Source organism: Pecten maximus, chromosome 15 (assembly GCF_902652985.1).
Source record: "Pecten maximus chromosome 15, xPecMax1.1, whole genome shotgun sequence".
NCBI classification, from domain to species: Eukaryota; Metazoa; Mollusca; class Bivalvia; order Pectinida; family Pectinidae; genus Pecten; species Pecten maximus.
Window position 1 is genome coordinate 34,881,834 of NC_047029.1, and position 20,584 is coordinate 34,902,417.

The 20,584-nt window shown below is 34.4% G+C and overlaps 1 protein-coding gene across 1 annotated transcript in view; it reads left to right on the forward strand.

Moving 5' to 3' along the window:
• Positions 1 to 5,404: 5,404 nt before the first annotated feature.
• Positions 5,405 to 20,584, forward strand: part of LOC117343404 — a 28,194-nt gene continuing 13,014 nt past the window's right edge. The window contains exons 1-12 of the mRNA XM_033905745.1: positions 5,405 to 5,547; positions 7,788 to 7,955; positions 8,301 to 8,417; positions 9,039 to 9,125; positions 9,319 to 9,435; positions 9,741 to 9,856; positions 10,634 to 10,721; positions 10,943 to 11,026; positions 11,570 to 11,652; positions 12,154 to 12,190; positions 15,488 to 15,568; positions 16,142 to 16,222. Of these exons, the coding sequence (XP_033761636.1) occupies positions 5,473 to 5,547; positions 7,788 to 7,955; positions 8,301 to 8,417; positions 9,039 to 9,125; positions 9,319 to 9,435; positions 9,741 to 9,856; positions 10,634 to 10,721; positions 10,943 to 11,026; positions 11,570 to 11,652; positions 12,154 to 12,190; positions 15,488 to 15,568; positions 16,142 to 16,222 (1,134 nt within the window). The 5' untranslated portion in view covers positions 5,405 to 5,472. The remainder of the gene's footprint in view (positions 5,548 to 7,787; positions 7,956 to 8,300; positions 8,418 to 9,038; positions 9,126 to 9,318; positions 9,436 to 9,740; positions 9,857 to 10,633; positions 10,722 to 10,942; positions 11,027 to 11,569; positions 11,653 to 12,153; positions 12,191 to 15,487; positions 15,569 to 16,141; positions 16,223 to 20,584) is intronic.

Genomic DNA, 20,584 nt, shown 5'->3' on the forward strand with positions numbered 1-20,584 from the left:
CAAAATTACCTTTAGCTAAATGAAATTCGAAACTTTAACATATTCGTTTCAAGATATGCTAATAAGTTCGCTATGACCATCAGGCATAATGTCAATTATAGAAGTCCTATGTGTATAAAAGCAGAGAACTGTTTGAGAACAGTAAGCATGACTTTGAGACCCCGCAACACGCCAGACTCCGCTTTCGTGGTCCTCGACCTGGCCTCCATGTATGTATCCGTAATCGCTAACAAATCCACAGTTTCATTTCAACAAATGTTATTGACATCTTATATTATTAGTCAAAAGGATTAAATAACAGGCCACGCCTATATAAATGTTCTCCTATGGTGGCAAGTGGATTGTATAAATATAAAATTAGATATATAAATTTACTCTGAAATGAAAAAAAAAATACATGTATAACAAACATTTAAGGCAGGTAACTCAAACATAAACATTCACACATCATTCATACATCTTAATTATATATATAACATGTATACATAATATTTGATCATAAATATGCAATATATTTATAAGAAACAGTCATTGACAGGCATTGACCAAAAGTCCATGCGCATTTATACACAGGTCTTGCCTGTCAATACTTCAGCGAAAACAATATATATAAATGTAACATATTGTATTATCAATTGTCAGAAAAATTACTATCAATCAAAATGTTTAAAAGACGCTATACTTCACATATATACAAGCCTTACCATACTCAACTGATGGCAAATGTGACCAATGAGGATGGAGGGATATTTCAGGACATGTATTTATGCATTCTGGAGTTGGAAAATGCAACTAAAAGTGAATACATAAAATTACTGTATTATACTTTATTACATTATATATACCTTATATTTATAATATAACACAGTACAATACAATAATGTATAATAATGTATAATGTAACTCAGTACAATACAATATTATATAATAATATATAATATAACACAGTACAATACAATATAATATCATAATATATAATATAACACAGTACAATACAATATGATATTATAATATAACACAGAACAATACAATAATACATAATATAACACAGTACAATACAATAATATATAATATAACAGTACAATACAATATAATATAATAATATATAATATAACACAGTACAATACAATATAATATAATTATATATAATATAACACAGTACAATACAATATAATATCATAATATATAACACAGTACAATACAATATAATATAATAATATATAATACAACACAGTACAATACAATAATATATAATAATATATAAGATCATGGCTTATTTATTTAAAGGATATAGAGATTAAAGTGTCTCTATTTACCAATGAACAATTGAACATCATTTAATATTTGTATATTTACAAGTTTATCACAGTCAGGGCAATCTTACAAGAAAGTGTTAATGTTAGAATGATTATGATTTGCATAACTATCTACTGAAATAAACAGAGAATGTCTAATATCATTATACCTAGGAAATTCAAAGAAATAATGTGAAGCAGTTTCGTTTTCATTATCACAGGCACAGGTGTGGAGAGTTTAATAAATGATCATTAAATAAATCGAGAAATAAAAAGCGATTCCCAGCCATTTTTTTTATAATTTAGTGTGTGATGTTTCTGATCTGAGTCCTGCAATGATTCTGGCTGCTTCTAGCTGATCAGATTCTAATTTATTTTTTGATTTGTGTGTGAAGTTATCCCAGATTATGTCTGCATATTCTAAAATCGGTCTTAGAAATGCTGTGTTTATTTTCATTAACGACTTACGATTCACTTTAAATTTTATGTTTTCAATTCATAGATATTGGCCTATAATAAAAAAAAACATCATTAGATGACCCACTTCCTTTATACATAACATTTATGTTTGATTGTTTCCAACTATATGGCAGTACTCTTGATTCTAGGGTTTTGTTGAAGAGAATACTAAGAGGTAAAATAAGAGAGTTACTCAGCATTTTTACAATTTTAGGAACAATACCGTCAGGGCCAGGTAGTTTGTTTAAATTGAGAATACAAAGTTGGTCCATTACATCTTGCTCAGTGATATTAGTTGAGGAGTGGGGAGCATATTGTTGTGCTGTCTGGGGCAACTCAAGATCAGGTGATGATGTTGAAATATTAGTAAAGTGGTTATTGGGGAGTTTTGCTTTATCAATAGGATGATAGATAAGTTGATCATCAGATTCAAGAGGAGGTATCGATGTAGATTTATTTGAGAAGTTAGTAATAGACTTTGCTATCCTCCACAACTTGTCTGAAGGGACTATGTTTTCATTTAAAGAGTTTTCAGGAGTTTTAATATAATTCCCGTTTGCCTCACAAATTAAGTCAATCGTTTCATTCCTTAAAAATCTAAATTTCTCCCAAAAGTGGGGGTTATTTGTTAGTTTTGCTTTTTTATGTATTTTATTACGTTGTCTCATTTTCAGTCTGATAATGTTATTCATCCAAAGCTTGTCATTTTGACGTATGGTTATAACTTTTAAAGGAATGAAAGTATTGACTTACCCAGTAATTGAATGAAGTATAAATGAGTTAAATGTGTTAGGGTCTTGATTTGATGAAAAGTTCAATTAATTAATATTGAGGAGAGCATTATTTATGTTGTCAAAGTCAGCCTCACGATATATTAGTAAAGGTGTTTTTATAGCTTACTTGTTTGAATAAAGTAAACCAAATTTGAGCATGGACTGGAGAGTGGTCACTTCAGAATTGACCTGGAGAGATACCTGGTTGTTATTAATTAGGTTCAGATTATTAACAAAGATTACATCAATGGATTTGGCACTATCAGGCGTTATTTTTGTAGGTTCACTAATAAGGCTAGATAAGTTATGTTTAATTAGCAGTCTTGACAAGTGATCATTTAATGTAATATTCAACATGTCTACATTAATATCGCCTGTTTGTATAACATCCAATGAAGTATCAGTAGCTCTTGTTAATGAGTCATCTAATTTGACCCAGTAATCAACATTATTATCAGGTCTGTAGATACAAACAAGGAGAAATTTATTATTATCTACACGAACCTCAAGCCAGAGTAATTCAATATCATCTCTCTCTAATTGCAATCTTCTGTTTATAACAGCATTATCTTTATGATAAACTATAATTCCACCACCAGGACCCGGAGTTCTATTTTTTCTAAAAAGTTTATAACTAAAAGTTTGTCGAATGTCGACATCAGATATCTGTTGACTTAGATCAGATTCAGTTATATATACGATATATTTTCAAATTCAGCTTCAATAATTGATATTTTATTTCTGAGGGAATGCACATTCAGGTAAACCAGATTTAAATTATGTGAAAATCCAGGATTTCTTTCGATATCATTACAACAGGACAAAAATATAAAAAAAAAAGTGTTACAAGGAAATATGATATATTGGTAAAATATGATATTATAGATGTAATTGGAGACCAATGATAAAAATCCCTACAAACATAATAAGATCAAGCAAAGCGCCAATAATCGACCGTAAGTATTGCTGGTAACATAAAAATATCCAAAATATTACCCATTGCCAAATGAGAAAAAGATGGGTGACAAGTAGGGTCGGTCGATCATCCAAGGCGGGTTTACTTTGTTAATTGAGTCGTCTGGTAGGTGACCTGAGCAGCAGTTGAGTAAACACATAGGAAAAGTACAGGACAAACAGGAAATTACAAATACAACTTGCACAAACACTCACAAAACATTCTTGATATCAAACTTTGGAGCACATGTACAAACTTGACACTTGGCGAGGACCTATGCTTTCAGTGCAGTGGACGTTGAAAGCATGTTAGCGAAACATGGCTACTCATAAGGTGACCAATGGTCAGGTATAAAGTACTAGCACGGGTATGTGGCACTTACCCGGCATAAATAGAGTAGTTTGGACGTCGATGTATATTCCGCATCATCCAGAGATTAAAAATAGCTTGTAGGAGGAATCAAGGAATCCATGATGAGTCCGGATTGATCACTTTATATTATAAAATAATAAGCTGACCACACCACGCCCATTTCGTCCGGCCACCACAAATCTACAGTACAAAGTAAACCTTTACCTGTAACACTCTGAGACCTATTAACTTTTTTAACATCACTAAAAAAACATGCATCATGCTTTGCATGTAATCTGTGAATGTTTCAAATGTACTATGGTGCTACTATTGAAACATTAATTCAGTTCATTTTTTCATTGTTCAACATGGAGGACTGCATGTGTACTGTAGTGAAGCTCTCCTCACACAAGTAATAATGAACATTAATTTGACCTCCAAAGTGATCTTTTTTCTGATATACATCGTGTGTAACCGATTCAGGTCAAGAACATAATCTAGCATTTCTAGAAACAGATCATATATTTGAGAACCAACAAAACCGCTAGTTTCTGAAATACTGTGTCATTATGGACCGTCAGTCATTTGAGGCCTTTGGACTGATAGAAACAAAAAGGCTATAAACCGTAAATATCTTACACAGATCTTGAAACAAATTTAGAATGATTTATAACAGAAATGTCAAAAAAGATAGAACAGTGTATCAAGGGAACATATACTTTATGAAATAATTACTGGAATTCAGTGGTATTTGCGTGAAATGTGTTGATCCTAAATGGCAATTTTAGCCAGACAAAAATGTCAAGCTTCTGTGATGATTTCCTTTCTGTGCGTCGATTTGCACCCTCAACAACCTGAGAACTTCAAACAAAAGAAAAGTGTTTGTAATTTAACGTGTTTTTTTTTTAGAAAACGCAATGCTCCAAAATCAGACTTCATGATGAACGCTTATTGATTTATGCAAATGCAATTCTCAGTATCTTAAAACAAAAGTAAATGTCTTTAACATAACTTGCTAGGAAGCGTTCTGATTCAGCTAAACTTTTGACATAAATTTTGTCTAACTGGAGTCCAGGAAATACAATGGAAAACAGCTTCAATTCAGCTATGTAACGCCTTGGTTTGGTCGAATAAACTTGAGTCCAGGAAATACAATGGAAAACAGCTTCAATTCAGCTATGTAACGCCTTGGTTTGATCACATAAAATGATGTGACCTCTCCACCTTGTGTATTGATTATTGTTATCGCACTGCAGTCTGGATATTCACCTACTACTCCACTGACCTTGCTTACTTTACATTATTTTGATTTCGTGACGTACGTGATTATTTTGTACAAGTCTAAAAACAAAGGAAAAAATATTGAATTTTAATTGCTAGGAACCGTCATGCTGGACCAAAACATTCGACATCACATTGAACGATGTCTTTAAAGATTGAAGTCCGATAAAACCGTAACACAGTAGAAAATGTCTTGATGGCATTGACGATGACATCACAGAAAATATTTGGACACTCCACCGTGTGAGTCGCTGTTATCGCACATCGGTCTACATATTCACATATTCCTACTGTCCGTATTTAAGGTCACGAACCTACAGCCAATCTTCACTTCTTCAAACTTAACTTACAAAGCAAGATGTCGATTTCAACCATGCGTGTTACTTTGAACAATGGCAAGACGATGCCGCTTTTTGGACTTGGGACTTGGCAGGTAGGTGTATTTTTATGGTATTAAAATAGAATGGAATGGAATGAATGTACATTACATGTTTTTCTCTGAAGTTGAGATATGTGTCAATTATATTGTATCCACTCGCATTATCACTAACGAACCGCACCTGATCCCGAATGATTGCAAATTTGCTATATTCATTTTCCGCCGAGGGGCTTTGCCACCCTGGACCCCTGGCGCTGCCCTGGACCAGCAGGGGGCCGCCAAAGACCCCTCGCCAAAAAAATTCGGCTCGCGCCTAAGGTATAACCTAATATAACAGGAAAATGTGGCAAAAACTCAGTGAAATCAGTATCCCGTTTGACTACTGTCAATACCACCTATTAACAATGGCCGTCGTAGAAAAATTCTTCTGTCTTACATTCGCCAAAGGTATGTCTAAAGAACCTTTCAAACGGGAACTTTTATTTTACCAGAACAGATATAGAAATAGTGTCTACCGATTAAAGTAAGTATTTTACATTCAAATAATATGTTTGAACTTAATAACATTTACAATCATAGGATGACATATAAGGCCTTAACCTAATGACATTCAGAAAACGCTAAGTACCAAATTGTATCTTAACGACAACCATATAAGACGTGTTTGTAACGCTAGGTATGTTATCAGCTCCACGAGGGGCTGACCACGTGTTGTGAGTTGCTAGGGTGGTCAGTGGCGCAAGGGCAACACACTTTCCTTTCACCTCGGCTGCCGGAGCTCGATTCGGACCACAGGCGCTTGCATATAAAATGTTAATTTTTAAAATGCATGATATGGCAGGGACCCGGGAACTGTGGAAAGTAAAAGGTTAGCAACATTCCGCCACGTGCGAAACGGCCCCGACTCATTTAATCGTCTAAAAAGCACATTTATTCGAACTGACACGTTACATACACTATATACGATGGTCATCAAGAAACATATTGCGAAATTTCTCCTCCAGTACAGCATTTTTCAAACTGCTGCCTCAGCCTGTCAAGATTCCTCTTTTACATACAGTATTTAAAGGTCATGCGGTTATATCATCGACTCTCTGGCCAGGTGCATTTTTCAGGGTTTTCTCGGCATACTTTTACAGGTACAGGCACAGGACGTCGTTTGTAAGATCAGTTTGTTTTATTAGATAACATGCTTTATGTGTCAGTGATGGGACCATCCTTTCCTTTTCTTCAACGGCATCATTTTGGTAGTCATACTGCGTTTTGAAATCGAAAGACATGTACATTAACGATGCTCAATATCTTGACAGTCCATTATACAAAATAATCTAACCATCCATTTTACAAAATAATCTAACTCTCCATTATAACAAAATAATCTTACCATCCATTATACAAAATAATATAACCGTCCATTATAACAAAATAATCTAACCGTCCATTATAACAAAATAATCTAACCGTTCATTATAACAAAATATAATAACCCTCCATTATAACAAAATATAGTAACCGTTCATTATACAAAATAATTTAACCGTCCAGTATACCAAACAAAATAATCTAACCGTCCATTATTCCAAAATAATCTAACCGTCCAATATACCAAAATAATCTAACCGTCCATTATACCTAAATAATCCTACCATCCTTATACAAAAATAATCAAATCATCAGTTATACCACAATAATCTAACCGTCCATTATACCTAAATAATCCTACCATCCTTATACAAAAATAATCAAATCATCAATTATACCACAATAATCTAATCATCCATTATACCTAGATAATAATACCATCCATTATACAAAATAAGCTAACCATCCATTATACAAAATAGTCTTACCGTCAATTATACCTAAATAATCTAACCATCCATTATACAAAATAATCTAACCATTAGTTATACCAGACTTGAACAACGTTTGTTTTATAGCTAAAATTAAAATGATCACATGATCTTTCTAATGATTAAAACGTGCAGACATGTCAAATGTAATCTAAGATTAAAAATGTAATGCATGCAATTTTTAATGAAACATGATGATATAATAATACAGTAACTTCCATATTCTTTATATTGAATACAATACATGTATAACATTGCACATTAATCAACTATTTCTCAATGATTAACGGACAATCTAACAAAAACATCTTTCTCCAGGAATGTGATATAACAACTTCCAGTTTATTACACGAGACAACAGAAGGCTTCGAGGATGTAGTTGTAGGTAAACATACATAAGACAGACTCGTGATCAATAAAAATAGAGATTCTATTTTACAGAGTTCGTCGGAAGAAGTTAAGACTGCCGTTCGGACAGCTCTGGACGCTGGGTACCGTCTCATTGATACGGCATACAACTATCTGAACGAGGAAGCAATAGGCGAGGCCCTAGATGAGTACTTCAAGGCCGGCAAACTGAAGAGGGAAGACATTTTCGTCTGTACGAAGGTAATGAAAAGGTGGATGCATTACAAAAGAAACTGTCAACAAAACCATTATTTATTGATTAACTTAACTATTAACTTTAACTATTAAGATATATTCTTCTTTAAGCAATTGGTTGACACAGATTTAACGTACTTGCATCAGATATCGAGATGCTCGGGTTTCCTCCCCCATTAGAATCCTAAGCACGTTTTTATGCAGGAAATAATATTAATACAAGTTTATGTAACAGCAAACCTCGGTGGACAATAGTCCGTCAGCATGGCTTACAAACCAGCAATTTCAACGGATTGCACAAAGACGGTGACCTCTTCATATATGTTAAGCTATTTGATTATCTTTTTAAAGCTTGCCACTATTTACACGAGGCCTGGCGATGTCGCGTTATCTATGTCGCAGAGTCTAAAGAAACTGAAGCTCACCTATGTTGATCTGTTCCTGATACATAGCCCTATGGCATGTCGGGTAAGTACCAAACATTTACTAATGAGACTGTAGTCCAATTTTGTTTTTGTTGCAGACCTGTGTTTAAATGGGGCAGAACATGAAGTGTCTTTATCGACGCCAGTTTGATACTGGTCGGTTTGGTAAAGCATTAACCGCTGGTTTGGTATTAGGCAGTTGGGGAAAGCATTAACGTTCACGTTGGTGACTATAAAAAGTCTTCATCCACCTGCGCATGCAATAACCTTGTGTCGTTATTTTTGCTATCGGTTATCGGCATGTATTACAGAAACCGTACAATCCTTCAATATCGAATCAACTTAGACCTGTAAACTCCGGTTGGGAAAGCAGATAGGTTACTTTAAGAAATGGAAAATTAAAAACTAGGAAACTTCAATAATCGCGCAGTTCATACAGATAAGCTGTCGGTTGAACGTTGTAAGTAAAGTCATCGCCTTACACTTAAGAGTCTATACTGCCTTGATTTCAAGATAGACAGGGATATCTGACTATATATGTAATATGTCGCACTGCTTTACATTTACATAACTTTCAACAAATATTGTCAAACATGATAATCATCCTCCATTTCTTTTCAAAATATGGTTTTTGTTTGCAACGGATTGATGTTATTTACTTCAGGTTCCTGAGGATCCCAATACTGTGTTTCCAGTAAAAGATGGAAAACTTGATGCTGAAGAGAGAGTGGACTTTGAAGGTGTCTGGAAAGTATGTATTGTTTTCTGAGTCTGTGTTGTGTAAAGTACGTCCCGTCTGTAACATGTTTACTGAGTATGTGGTCTTTAAGATACATTATGTCTAGTGCTTCATAAGAAGTTTGTGAAATATGTTTTCTTACTGTCTTTATTTGTGAGTGTTAAGACTATACATAATTAGATTCTTGACGTTATTGATGTCCTAGGAAATGGAAAAACTCGTCGACCAGGGAAAAACTAAAAGTATTGGCATATCAAACTTCAACGCCGCACAGTTAGAGAGGGTCCGGAAAGTCGCGCGTGTTATGCCAGTAACGAATCAGGTAAAGACTTAATTCCATTTTTAAAAGAATGTATAGGTACCCCCAGATCACCTATTTTTATGTCTGCTGGATGACGTGATCATTTTATCAATTATATTACTCTGAAACACACAACTAATACAACGGAATGTCCGAATGTCGCACCGTGACGAAGTAATCAGGTCCTAGTTGCATTAAAAGAGGAAATCTTTTATTAATTTTGCAAATGGTATGGGTGTTATGACCAAATTCTTGGTCAGGAGATAACCTCTAAACATTTTACTGCCTTGAGATACTATAATACCACATTCCTGCTTTATCTCTAGGTGGAGTGCCACGCCTACTTTCAACAGACAAAACTTGAGGAATACATGAAGAAATATAACATGCAAATAATGGCTTACAGTCCTATTGGATCTCCCGGAGGACAAACTTCACGATTGTGAGTACACATTAGCATAGACTTCCATTGCCTTAGTTCGCATTTTGAGAACATGACTTAACCCTGACTTGACCTTTTTTTCATTGCAGTATAGCCGAGAAAGCAGAAGACGCTTACCTTTCTGAACACTGGTCTTATTTTACTTATTCCGTTTCAAGGATTCCGTGCAAATTTTTTTTTTCATATTTTCCCTTGAGTTATCGGTTTTGAATTGGATTTTCGGGTTTGTTATTTTGTCGGTATTCTCTTTTGAGAGACTGTGTTAGCTCAGTCGGTTAGCGATTCGATTCGACGCTCCTTTCCCATGTCGGGTTTTGTTTTGTTGGTTGCATAGAAACGGACCCGTCTGTGCTGTCGTACAAATGTAGCGGTGTCCTTGGGGCAAGACACTTTACCCTAATTGCTCTGGATGGCATGCGACAGGCCTACTACACCAGCTACTAGAATAACATCCTTTATGATTTAACATGTTCTTATTACATAAATTAAACTTCTTTTATTAAAGTTTTAATTTTCCTTATCATCGTACTTCATATATTTTCTGGATTGCAACAAAGGTGTTAGATTGACAGTGGTATGGGGCGACATTTTAGTGGTACATTTTCTAAGCCAAATTTAGGGAAAGGAGATATAAATACAGCCATGGTGAATTTACTCCTGACATTACATTGTTGCTTCTACATATATATGTAGAAGCATATTACATGAACCTCTTTCCGTACATACGTATTTCATTGATCACTTTCCTCATCACCTGACTTTGTTTATGTTTTGTAGCGTTACCGATAAGTCTGACACCCAAGTGTTGTTGAACGATCCTGTGATTGGGAAACTTGCCACGAAGTACAATAAAACCCCAGCTCAGGTTTATAGATGTTTTCTTATTTCTATTTATAGATAAGTTAAAGTGCTTCAATTGGAGCATAATATGAAAACGACAAAATACGGGCCAATTTTTTGAAACTATTTTAAAGATTATCACGTTTGAAAGATGGAGAAAAATCCTGTACTAAATCCGACAAACTGTATAAGAATGTGCGATGTGTTATTTTACATCACATAAAGTTACCATTGTCTTGTCCACAGATCCTTCTCCGGAATTTACTCCAAAGGAATATTATAGTGATCCCAAAGAGCGTTACACCAAGTAGGATTCAACAAAACGGAAATGTAAGGAATAAGACTTCCTATCAAATTACTCATTACTAGTTCTACACAATAACTATATTTTTAATTTAGAGTTTTACTCTATCTAGAAATGTAAGGAAAATTTGTCTTCATATCAAACCATTACCATCAACTCATCAGTAGGTCTACACGATGACCATGTTTTGAATTTTATTTTACTCTGTCAAGAAATGTTAACCTTAACGGGGCTTTCGTAAGGCAGAACCAAACGTTTTCAAACGTGATTTACTAAAAACCATGAAAATGCAATCACACAGACTTAAAAATGCTACGTTACGTGGTTTATTTTGTTACTTTAATTGTATAAATATCAATTAATAGGGTTTGACAATTTGGTATAAAATTTAAAAATGCATATCATATTATTTAGTATCTGCTTTTTCTGTGACATTTGATAACACGTGCACAGTAAAATATTTTGAATATTTATACAACATCGGCATTTTAAAATCATTACTTAAACTTTAGTTTTATTACCATAAACATGTTTATTTACAACTTATAATGAACGTCAATATCTTCCAGGTCTTCGACTTTAAATTGTCGCCTGAGGACATGACGACTATTGCAGGAATCGACAAAGCAGTTCGAATGTTTAAGGCGGAAATGTATGTAAAATAACATAATCGTGAAATTATCGAATATATTCCTCAACAAAGATTTCAAGATAACTATAAGCTGGTTGGAATGCTACAATCCAAATAAAAACCCAGCAATCTAGGTCCCCGCCACAGCACACGTAACATCCGCAAGTGATCAAAATCCGTCACGGAATACACATGCAGGTGTAACAACATTGAGGAGGTTTTCTGTTAACAGTAATAGTGACATTGACATAGCCTGTCTAATTACGACAAGTGGACTAAATCATGGTATTATAATGCTAATATTTGTAGACCCAAACGTTTCCTGATGACACGAGATTTCATGTGATTTCCCGCGCTTCCAAAATACAAAATCGTAAAAAAAAGTGATAACTATGATTCGGGTCTGGCGGGACAGGATGGGACACATATGTAACACTATATACCCGCGCACCCTCCTTAATGTTTGATCATCATCTGATATCTCATTCTGATGACATAATAAGTTATTTATTTATTTTTCAGAACGGCACATCTCTACGACTATCCATTCAATGCTGATGTTTAGAGACTGCTTTCACACTTTAAATACGGATCAGAGCACATTAATTAGATAAGGAAATTCGTCAGTTAAACACGATTTTGATGTACTGTCTTGTATAAAAGTATATTGTATAAAGAAAGTCTAATAATAAAACAGGCGTGATAAGTAAAGGTCGAATTTCGTTATGAATATTTCTTTTACAATGTATCTACTCTATAGGTAGTGTGACACCTGGAATGTTTTAGTGATACACATGTACCTATAAGGAGATACAGTATTTCGTATTCCATGTTACGATGGGATCTGGACAGAAAAAAATTGGCGTGTACTCGCTTATCTTCCTAGAGCGCTGACGAAAGAATACTATATACAGCACAATTGGTATAAGAGTATTATTTACTATATTACTACCTTAATATTTCGCTGGATTCAGGTGAAGCAAGCAACCAAGATAATCCTTACTTACATAACTGTTGTGTATGTAGGTTGTATGGGTGTTACGAGATCACATAATTGTACAGTCTAGGGGAGATAATCCAACTCTATTCTATATGCGAGCTATTCCCCTTTGTTGTAATTCTTTCCGTTTGTGAGATACATTTTGATTATTCTTTATAAAGACTTGGAACAGAAAAGACGTTTGTTGTTTTGCCTGACAATATCATAATGTAGCGTAAAGCGAGTTCCCCGTACCTCACAACATTACATAACATATAATCACCCGAATTCTCATTTTTTCCGAATGGATACATTCAATAACAATCTTTTAAACTCTTGTATAATTATTCTTTTTATTTGCATATTGGGTTATGGTATTTAAGATACTAAGAGTCCCAACACTAATACAATAAATCATTTAAATCATAATATTGATGACTTCTAAACATTTTATAGTTATTTTAAGCAATCAGGAAAATTGTGGAAATAAAAGATAATTGGAACTTTTTGCCCACCATCATCACAAAATGGTCTGGTTTAACCGGTCTTCAACTTTGTTTTTATCAATATTCAAAAGGGTGTGGTCGCCTGCTGCGGAAACGTGATTAATTGGATCCGGGACAACATCGAAATAATCGGGAGAGCTTCCGAGATAGGTACACCGTACAATTAAAAATCACAATCGTGAATGGCAGCCATGGCAATGACACACTTGTGAACAGGTGCATTGTCCTGATGGAATAGCACACCTTTAGTGAGGTTTCCGCGGCGTTTAAGCTTAATATTTTGCCGTAACTGCCTTAGAAGTGAAGTATGGTATGTGTAATTGATTGTTTGTCCCTTCTATCAGCAGAAAACCATTTGCATCCCAGAAAATCTGGGCCATAACCTTCCCAGCTGATGGAACAGCCTTAGGTACTTCCATTGTTTCTATTGTTGTTTGGCCTCTTGGGTAAAATGATGGATCCATGTTTTATCACATGCACAATCCTTTGTCAGAATGGAATGTACTCTTTCTTGTGAAATGCAAACTCTACTGGCTATATATCTTTTGTGACTCGTCTGTCAGGCATAACAATATTATTAACTTTGTTGACCATTTCTGGGGTTGCAACATTGACAGGCCTTCCAGGAAGGGGGGGGGGGGGGGGGGGTGGGGGGGGGGGGGGGTTGTTATCCTCAAGGCTCTGTCAGCCGCGGTTAAATTCCGCAACCCACGTTTTCACTGTAGCACATGAAGGGGCCTCTTCTCCTAGTGTTGCTACCATATCATTATGGTATTAAACCTTTTTATGGAAATATTGGATCACTGACCTTTCACCGATTGTGTCCAGTTTGCAAATGCCGCTTATTTTGTTTAATTTAGAGTGCTACCTCGTCGATATAAACTAATCAAATGAGACCAGTCCTTGGGTAGTACACGGCCCAGCAGAGAATAGTAGGACTTAAAAAGAATATCCCTGAGTATCTCCTTCACTACGAGGCTTTCAATATATCAACCATCTCTCGTATTTTGGTGTTCATTTTCATATGACATCAAAACAACACAGCAAAGCGAAATGAAATCAGTAAAAACATGAAGCGCTGGTAAGCCAAATTCACCTCTCGAACAAATTACCTACCTTTGAACGATACAAAATTAAATCCATAACACCCATCTATTATCTTTTATCTATTTCTTTCAAAATATAAAGATATGTTATACAGGCAGTGAACCCAAAAAACAATTCAAATTGGCTATATATATATTTCCACTAAAAAAAACATGTAAAAACAATCAATTTCACTCCAGATATATGTTAAAACTTTCACTTGAAAACTGTCTGGTCGGCTAGAGGTCCAAAGCTAGAATGACTGGGACCCGAGCCTACGTATTCATGTACAAGCATACCACGTGATAATTTCACGTGCTATTTGCTCTACTCGTTCCACTCGTAGAGCACTCTCTATATTCATGAATATTCATTTCAATACTGCCAGCACATAACATATGAATACCAGAAATGTACAGACAATATTATCTTGCTCTTCGAGGAAAATAGTCATGCACGGCCGAACATCACCTTCGGGACGATCTGACCTCGCTCGTCACGTACATTCACACCAATACTGACAGAATAACTTTCCTTTCTCGGTTTAGCATTCACCGTTGTCTGTAACCTACCGCTTCTCCATGATTTTGGTTCATATAGCATGAAACCTCGCTACGATAAAACATCAAACCTCAAATTACATTTCGAGTGAATTTTCAGTGTTTGCCATACTTGGTAGCTATACAAAATAGTCCGATTACTTCAAAACCACAATAAAAATGGAGTAAACTTGCAAAAAATCAATTAGCCAATCAAATTACATGAACACGATTTCCATTGATGGCTAAGGTGGGTATAAATACGGGAAATATAGCGACAAAAACTCCAATGTTCAATGAATAAATGAATAAAGACAACAACTATTCCTTCATCACGACAGAGAATTATACAGCGATTCATGCAAATACGGGATACACGTGACCCGGGCCCGTCATCCAGGCAACACAGCTAGCGTGGTACACACGTATATTTTTATTTTTTATAATTGTAGGGTTAATTTACTGTCGGTTGTATGAGGGTATAACTCATTAAATGATAGTATATCTAAATGGTTGGAATTAAATGTCTTTTGATAGCTTTATCGAATAGATAGTATGAATTGAATTGTCTTGATGTTCGACAAATGTAATTTGATTTGATTAAATCATGAGGTACCTCTATTGCTGTGTAATACATAATATGTTTGTGTTTTGTTTATCCTATGGGATAGTTAAAGGAGGAAGTGATATGCACACAGAGCGCTGTTAAATATAGAAAGTCGCTCATGCAATAAGCAATTAAGCAGTCGGCCATCTGCATTTTTAAGAAGATTGACACAAGTGGATTTCTTGAATACTGGAGATTCCTAAATACCTACTATATCGAGGTTTGTCGTCAACCTAGCAGTTTTTCTAATCCAGTTATGCTTGTTGAATATCATAACTATAAAATTTTAGAAGGTTGCAGAATATAACCGATTGGGAAATTTCTCAGCATAAAGCAATCGAGGAGAATCCCTGTCCCGATGCACTCGATACACACCATTATCGCTATAGGTCCTGTACAATCGTTTTACGTATGTCGGGGGGAGGGTTGCCACAACGGAACTGCCAGGGAGGGGGTAATGTTTACATAGGGGAGTGTACTTTTTATACTACTACCCTGTGTAGTGGTAGATGTTATCGCCCTGCAGTGTGGATATTCACCTATTCCAGTGACATCCTTTATTTTATATTTTGATTTAGAGAAGGTAATATATCATTTATGATCAGATTGGAGTAACCGTAACACAGTAGAAAATGGTCTTCATCTCAACTAGATTGCGCATTGACATCACAGAAACACGAGTGTTCACTCCACCGTGTGACTGTTACCAGTCTACATAGTCATATAATCCTACTGACCTACTTATGTTCACCAACCTACAACACATCTACTCTTTTTCACACTTAACTTACAGAGCAAGATGTCAATTTCGACCTTGTGTGTTACGTTAAACAATGGCAAGACGATGCCACTTTTTGGACTTGGGACTTGGCAGGTAGGTGTATTCTTTTAGTACTAAAATATAAACGTCGGAATGGAATGAAGGTACGTGACATGTTCAGGGAACATAGATAGATTGCATGAAAGTTAAGTATATATATGTTTGTTTGGTTTGTTTTTGTTTAACGTCCTATTAACAGCCAGGGTCATTTAAGGACGTGCCAGGTTTTGGAGGTGGAGGAAAGCCGGAGTACCCGGAGAAAAACCACCGGCCTACGGCCTACGTAGGTTTCGAACTCGCAACCCTGAGGTGGAGGGCTAGTGTTAAAGTGTCGGGACACCTTAACCACTCGGCCACCGCGGCCCCCGTATATATGTATATATATATGATACACTTATACGCAATTGTATATTTTCTTAAGTGTGCGATGTCTGTCACCTATTGTATCATATTACATTTCCAGATTTGATAAAATAGAAACAGAAAACACACATAACAGAAAAATGCAGCAAAAACTCAGTGAAACGCTTGCGATGAGAAGATCTCGTTTTATGGTTTGGATAACCTAACATTCGCCAAATGCCACATCATTTATTTATTAACAATAGTCAACTTAGCTGTTGTAGAAAAAGCATTATTTAACCTTGCTGAATTACGTCTAAAGGAAGCTTTCAAACGCGGAACACTCACCAGAAATGAAAAATGAATACAAATATTATAAAGTATTATACAAATTGTACATTATTGTCCATCTAGATATTTAGTTATAGTAATGACATTGACAATGGGAATCACAATCCTTCCGTGAACACTCAGGAATTCAGTTTTCTCCCAAAGTTGTGCTAATTCGTCATTGTGGTAATATGTTTATATTCGGTCATTGTGGTAATATGTTGATATTCTATTCGCTCATTGTGGTTATGTTTATATTCGGTCATTGTGGTTATGTTTATATTCGGTCATTGTTGTAATATGTTTATATTCGGTCATTGTGGTTATGTTTATATTCGGTCATTGTGGTAATATGTTGATATTCGGTTATTGTGGTTATGTTTATATTCGGTCATTGTGGTTATGTTTATATTCGGTCATTGTGGTAATATGTTTATATTCGGTCATTGTGGTAATATGCTTATATTCGGTCATTGTGGTAATCTGTTTATATTAGGTCATTGTGGTTATGTTTATATTCGGTCATTGTGGTTATGTTTATATTCGGTCATTGTGGTAATCTGTTTATATTCGGTCATTGTGGTAATTTGTTTATATTCGGTCATTGTGGTAATCTGTTTATATTCGGTCATTGTGGTAATATGTTTATATTCGGTCATTGTGGTTATATGTTTATATTCGGTCATTGTGGTTATATGTTTATATTCGGTCATTGTGGTTATGTTTATATTCGGTCATTGTGGTTATGTTTTTATTCGGTCATTGTGGTAATATGTTTATATTCGGTCATTGTGGTTATGTTTATATTCGGTCATTGTGGTAATATGTTTATATTCGGTCATTGTGGTTATGTTTATATTCGGTCATTATGGTAATCTGTTTTATTCGGTCATTGTGGTAATATGTTTATATTTGGTCAATGTGGTAATCTGTTTATATTCGGTCATTGTGGTTATGTTTATATTCGGTCATTGTGGTAATATGTTTATATTCGGTCATTGTGGTTATGTTTATATTAGGTCATTATGGTAATCTGTTTATATTCGGTCATTGTGGTAATATGTTTATATTCGGTCATTGTGGTAATCTGTTTATATTCGGTCATAGTGGTAATATGTTTATATTCGGTCATTGTGGTAATATGTTTATATTCGGTCATTGTGGTTATGTTTATATTCGGTCATTGTGGTAATATGTTTATATTCGGTCATTGTGGTTATGTTTATATTCGGTCATTGTGGTAATATGTTTATATTCGGTCATTGTGGTTATGTTTATATTCGGTCATTGTGGTAATCGGTTTATATTCGGTCATTGTGGTATTATGTTTATATTCGGTCATTGTGGTTATATGTTTATATTCGGTCATTGTGGTTATGTTTATATTCGGTCATTGTTGTAATATGTTTATATTCGGTCATTGTTGTAATATGTTTATATTCGGTCATTGTGGTTATATGTTTATATTCGGTCATTGTGATTATGTTTATATTCGGTCATTGTGTTAATATGTTTATATTCGGTCATTGTGGTAATATGTTTATATTCGGTCATTGTGGTTATGTTTATATTCGGTCATAGTGGTAATATGTTTATATTCGGTCATAGTGGTAATATGTTTATACTCGGTCATTGTGGTTATGTTTATATTCGGTCATTGTGGTAATATGTTTATATTCGGTCATTGTGGTTATGTTTATATTCGGTCATAGTGGTAATATGTTTATATTCGGTCATAGTGGTAATATGTTTATATTCGGTCATTGTGTTAATATGTTTATATTCGGTCATTGTGGTAATATGTTTATATTCGGTCATTGTGGTATATGTTTATATTTGGTCAATGTGGTAATCTGTTTATATTCGGTCATAGTGGTAATATGTTTATATTCGGTCATTGTGGTTATGTTTATATTCGGTCATAGTGGTAATATGTTTATATTCGGTCATTGTGGTTATGTTTATATTCGATCATTGTGGTAATATGTTTATATTCGGTCATTGTGGTTATGTTTATATTCGGTCATTGTGGTTATGTTTATATTCGATCATTGTGTTAATATGTTTATATTCGGTCATTGTGGTTATATGTTTATATTCGGTCATGGTGGTAATCTGTTTATATTCGGTCATTGTGGTTATGTTTATATTCGGTCATTGTGGTAATCTGTTTATATTCGGTCATTGTGGTAATCTGTTTATATTCGGTCATTGTGGTTATGTTTATATTCGGTCATTGTGGTTATGTTTATATTCGGTCATTGTGGTAATCTGTTTATATTCGGCCATTGTGGTAATATGTTTATATTCGGTTATTGTGGTAATATGTTTATATTTGGTCATTGTGGTTATGTTTATATTCGGTCATTGTGGTAATCTGTTTATATTCGGTCATTGTGGTTATGTTTATATTCGGTCATTGTGGTAATCTGTTATATTCGGTTATTGTGGTAATATGTTTATATTCGGTCATTGTGGTTATATTTATATTCGGTCATTGTTGTAATCTGTTTATATTCGGTCATTGTGGTTATGTTTATATTCGGTCATTGTGGTAATATGTTTATATTCGGTCATTGTGGTTATGTTTATATTCGGTCATTGTGGTAATCTGTTTTTATTCGGTCATTGTGGTAATATGTTTATATTCGGTCATTGTGGTAATATGTTTATATTCGGTCATTGTTGTTATGTTTATATTCGGTCATTGTGGTAATCTGTTTATATTCGGTTATTGTGGTAATATGTTTATATTCGGCCATTGTGGTAATCTGTTTATATTCGGTCATTGTGGTAATATGTTTATATTCGGTCATTGTGGTTATGTTTATATTCGGTCATTGTGGTTATGTTTATATTCAGTCATTGTAGTAATATGTTTATATTCGGTCATTGTGGTAATCTGTTTATATTCGGTCATTGTGGTAATCTGTTTATATTCGGTCATTGTGGTTATATGTTTATATTCGGTCATTGTGGTTATGTTTATATTCGGTCATTGTGGTAATCGGTTTATATTCAGTTATTGTGGTAATCGGTTTATATTCGGTCATTGTGGTAATATGTTTATATTCGGTCATTGTGGTTATGTTTATATTCGGTCATTGTGGTTATGTTTATATTCGGTCATTGTGTTAATATGTTTATATTCGGTCATTGTGGTAATCGGTTTATATTCAGTTATTGTGGTAATATGTTTATATTCGGTCATTGTGTTAATATGTTTATATTCGGTCATTGTGGTAATCTGTTTATATTCGGTCATTGTGGTTATGTTTATATTCGGTCATTGTGGTTATGTTTATATTCGGTCATTGTGGTTATGTTTATATTCGGTCATTGTTGTAATCTGTTTATATTCGGTCATTGTGGTAATATGTTTATATTCGGTCATTGTGGTAATCTGTTTATATTCGGTCATTGTGGTAATCTGTTTATATTCGGTCATTGTGGTAATATGTTTATATTCGGTCATTGTGGTAATCTGTTTATATTCGGTCATTGTGGTAATCTGTTTTTATTCGGTCATTGTGGTAATATGTTTATATTCGGTCATTGTGGTAATATGTTTATATTCGGTCATTGTTGTTATGTTTATATTCGGTCATTGTGGTAATCGGTTTATATTTGGTCAATGTGGTAATCTGTTTATATTCGGTCATTGTGGTTATGTTTATATTCGGTCATTGTGGTATTATGTTTATATTCGGTCATTGTGGTTATGTTTATATTCGGTCATTGTGG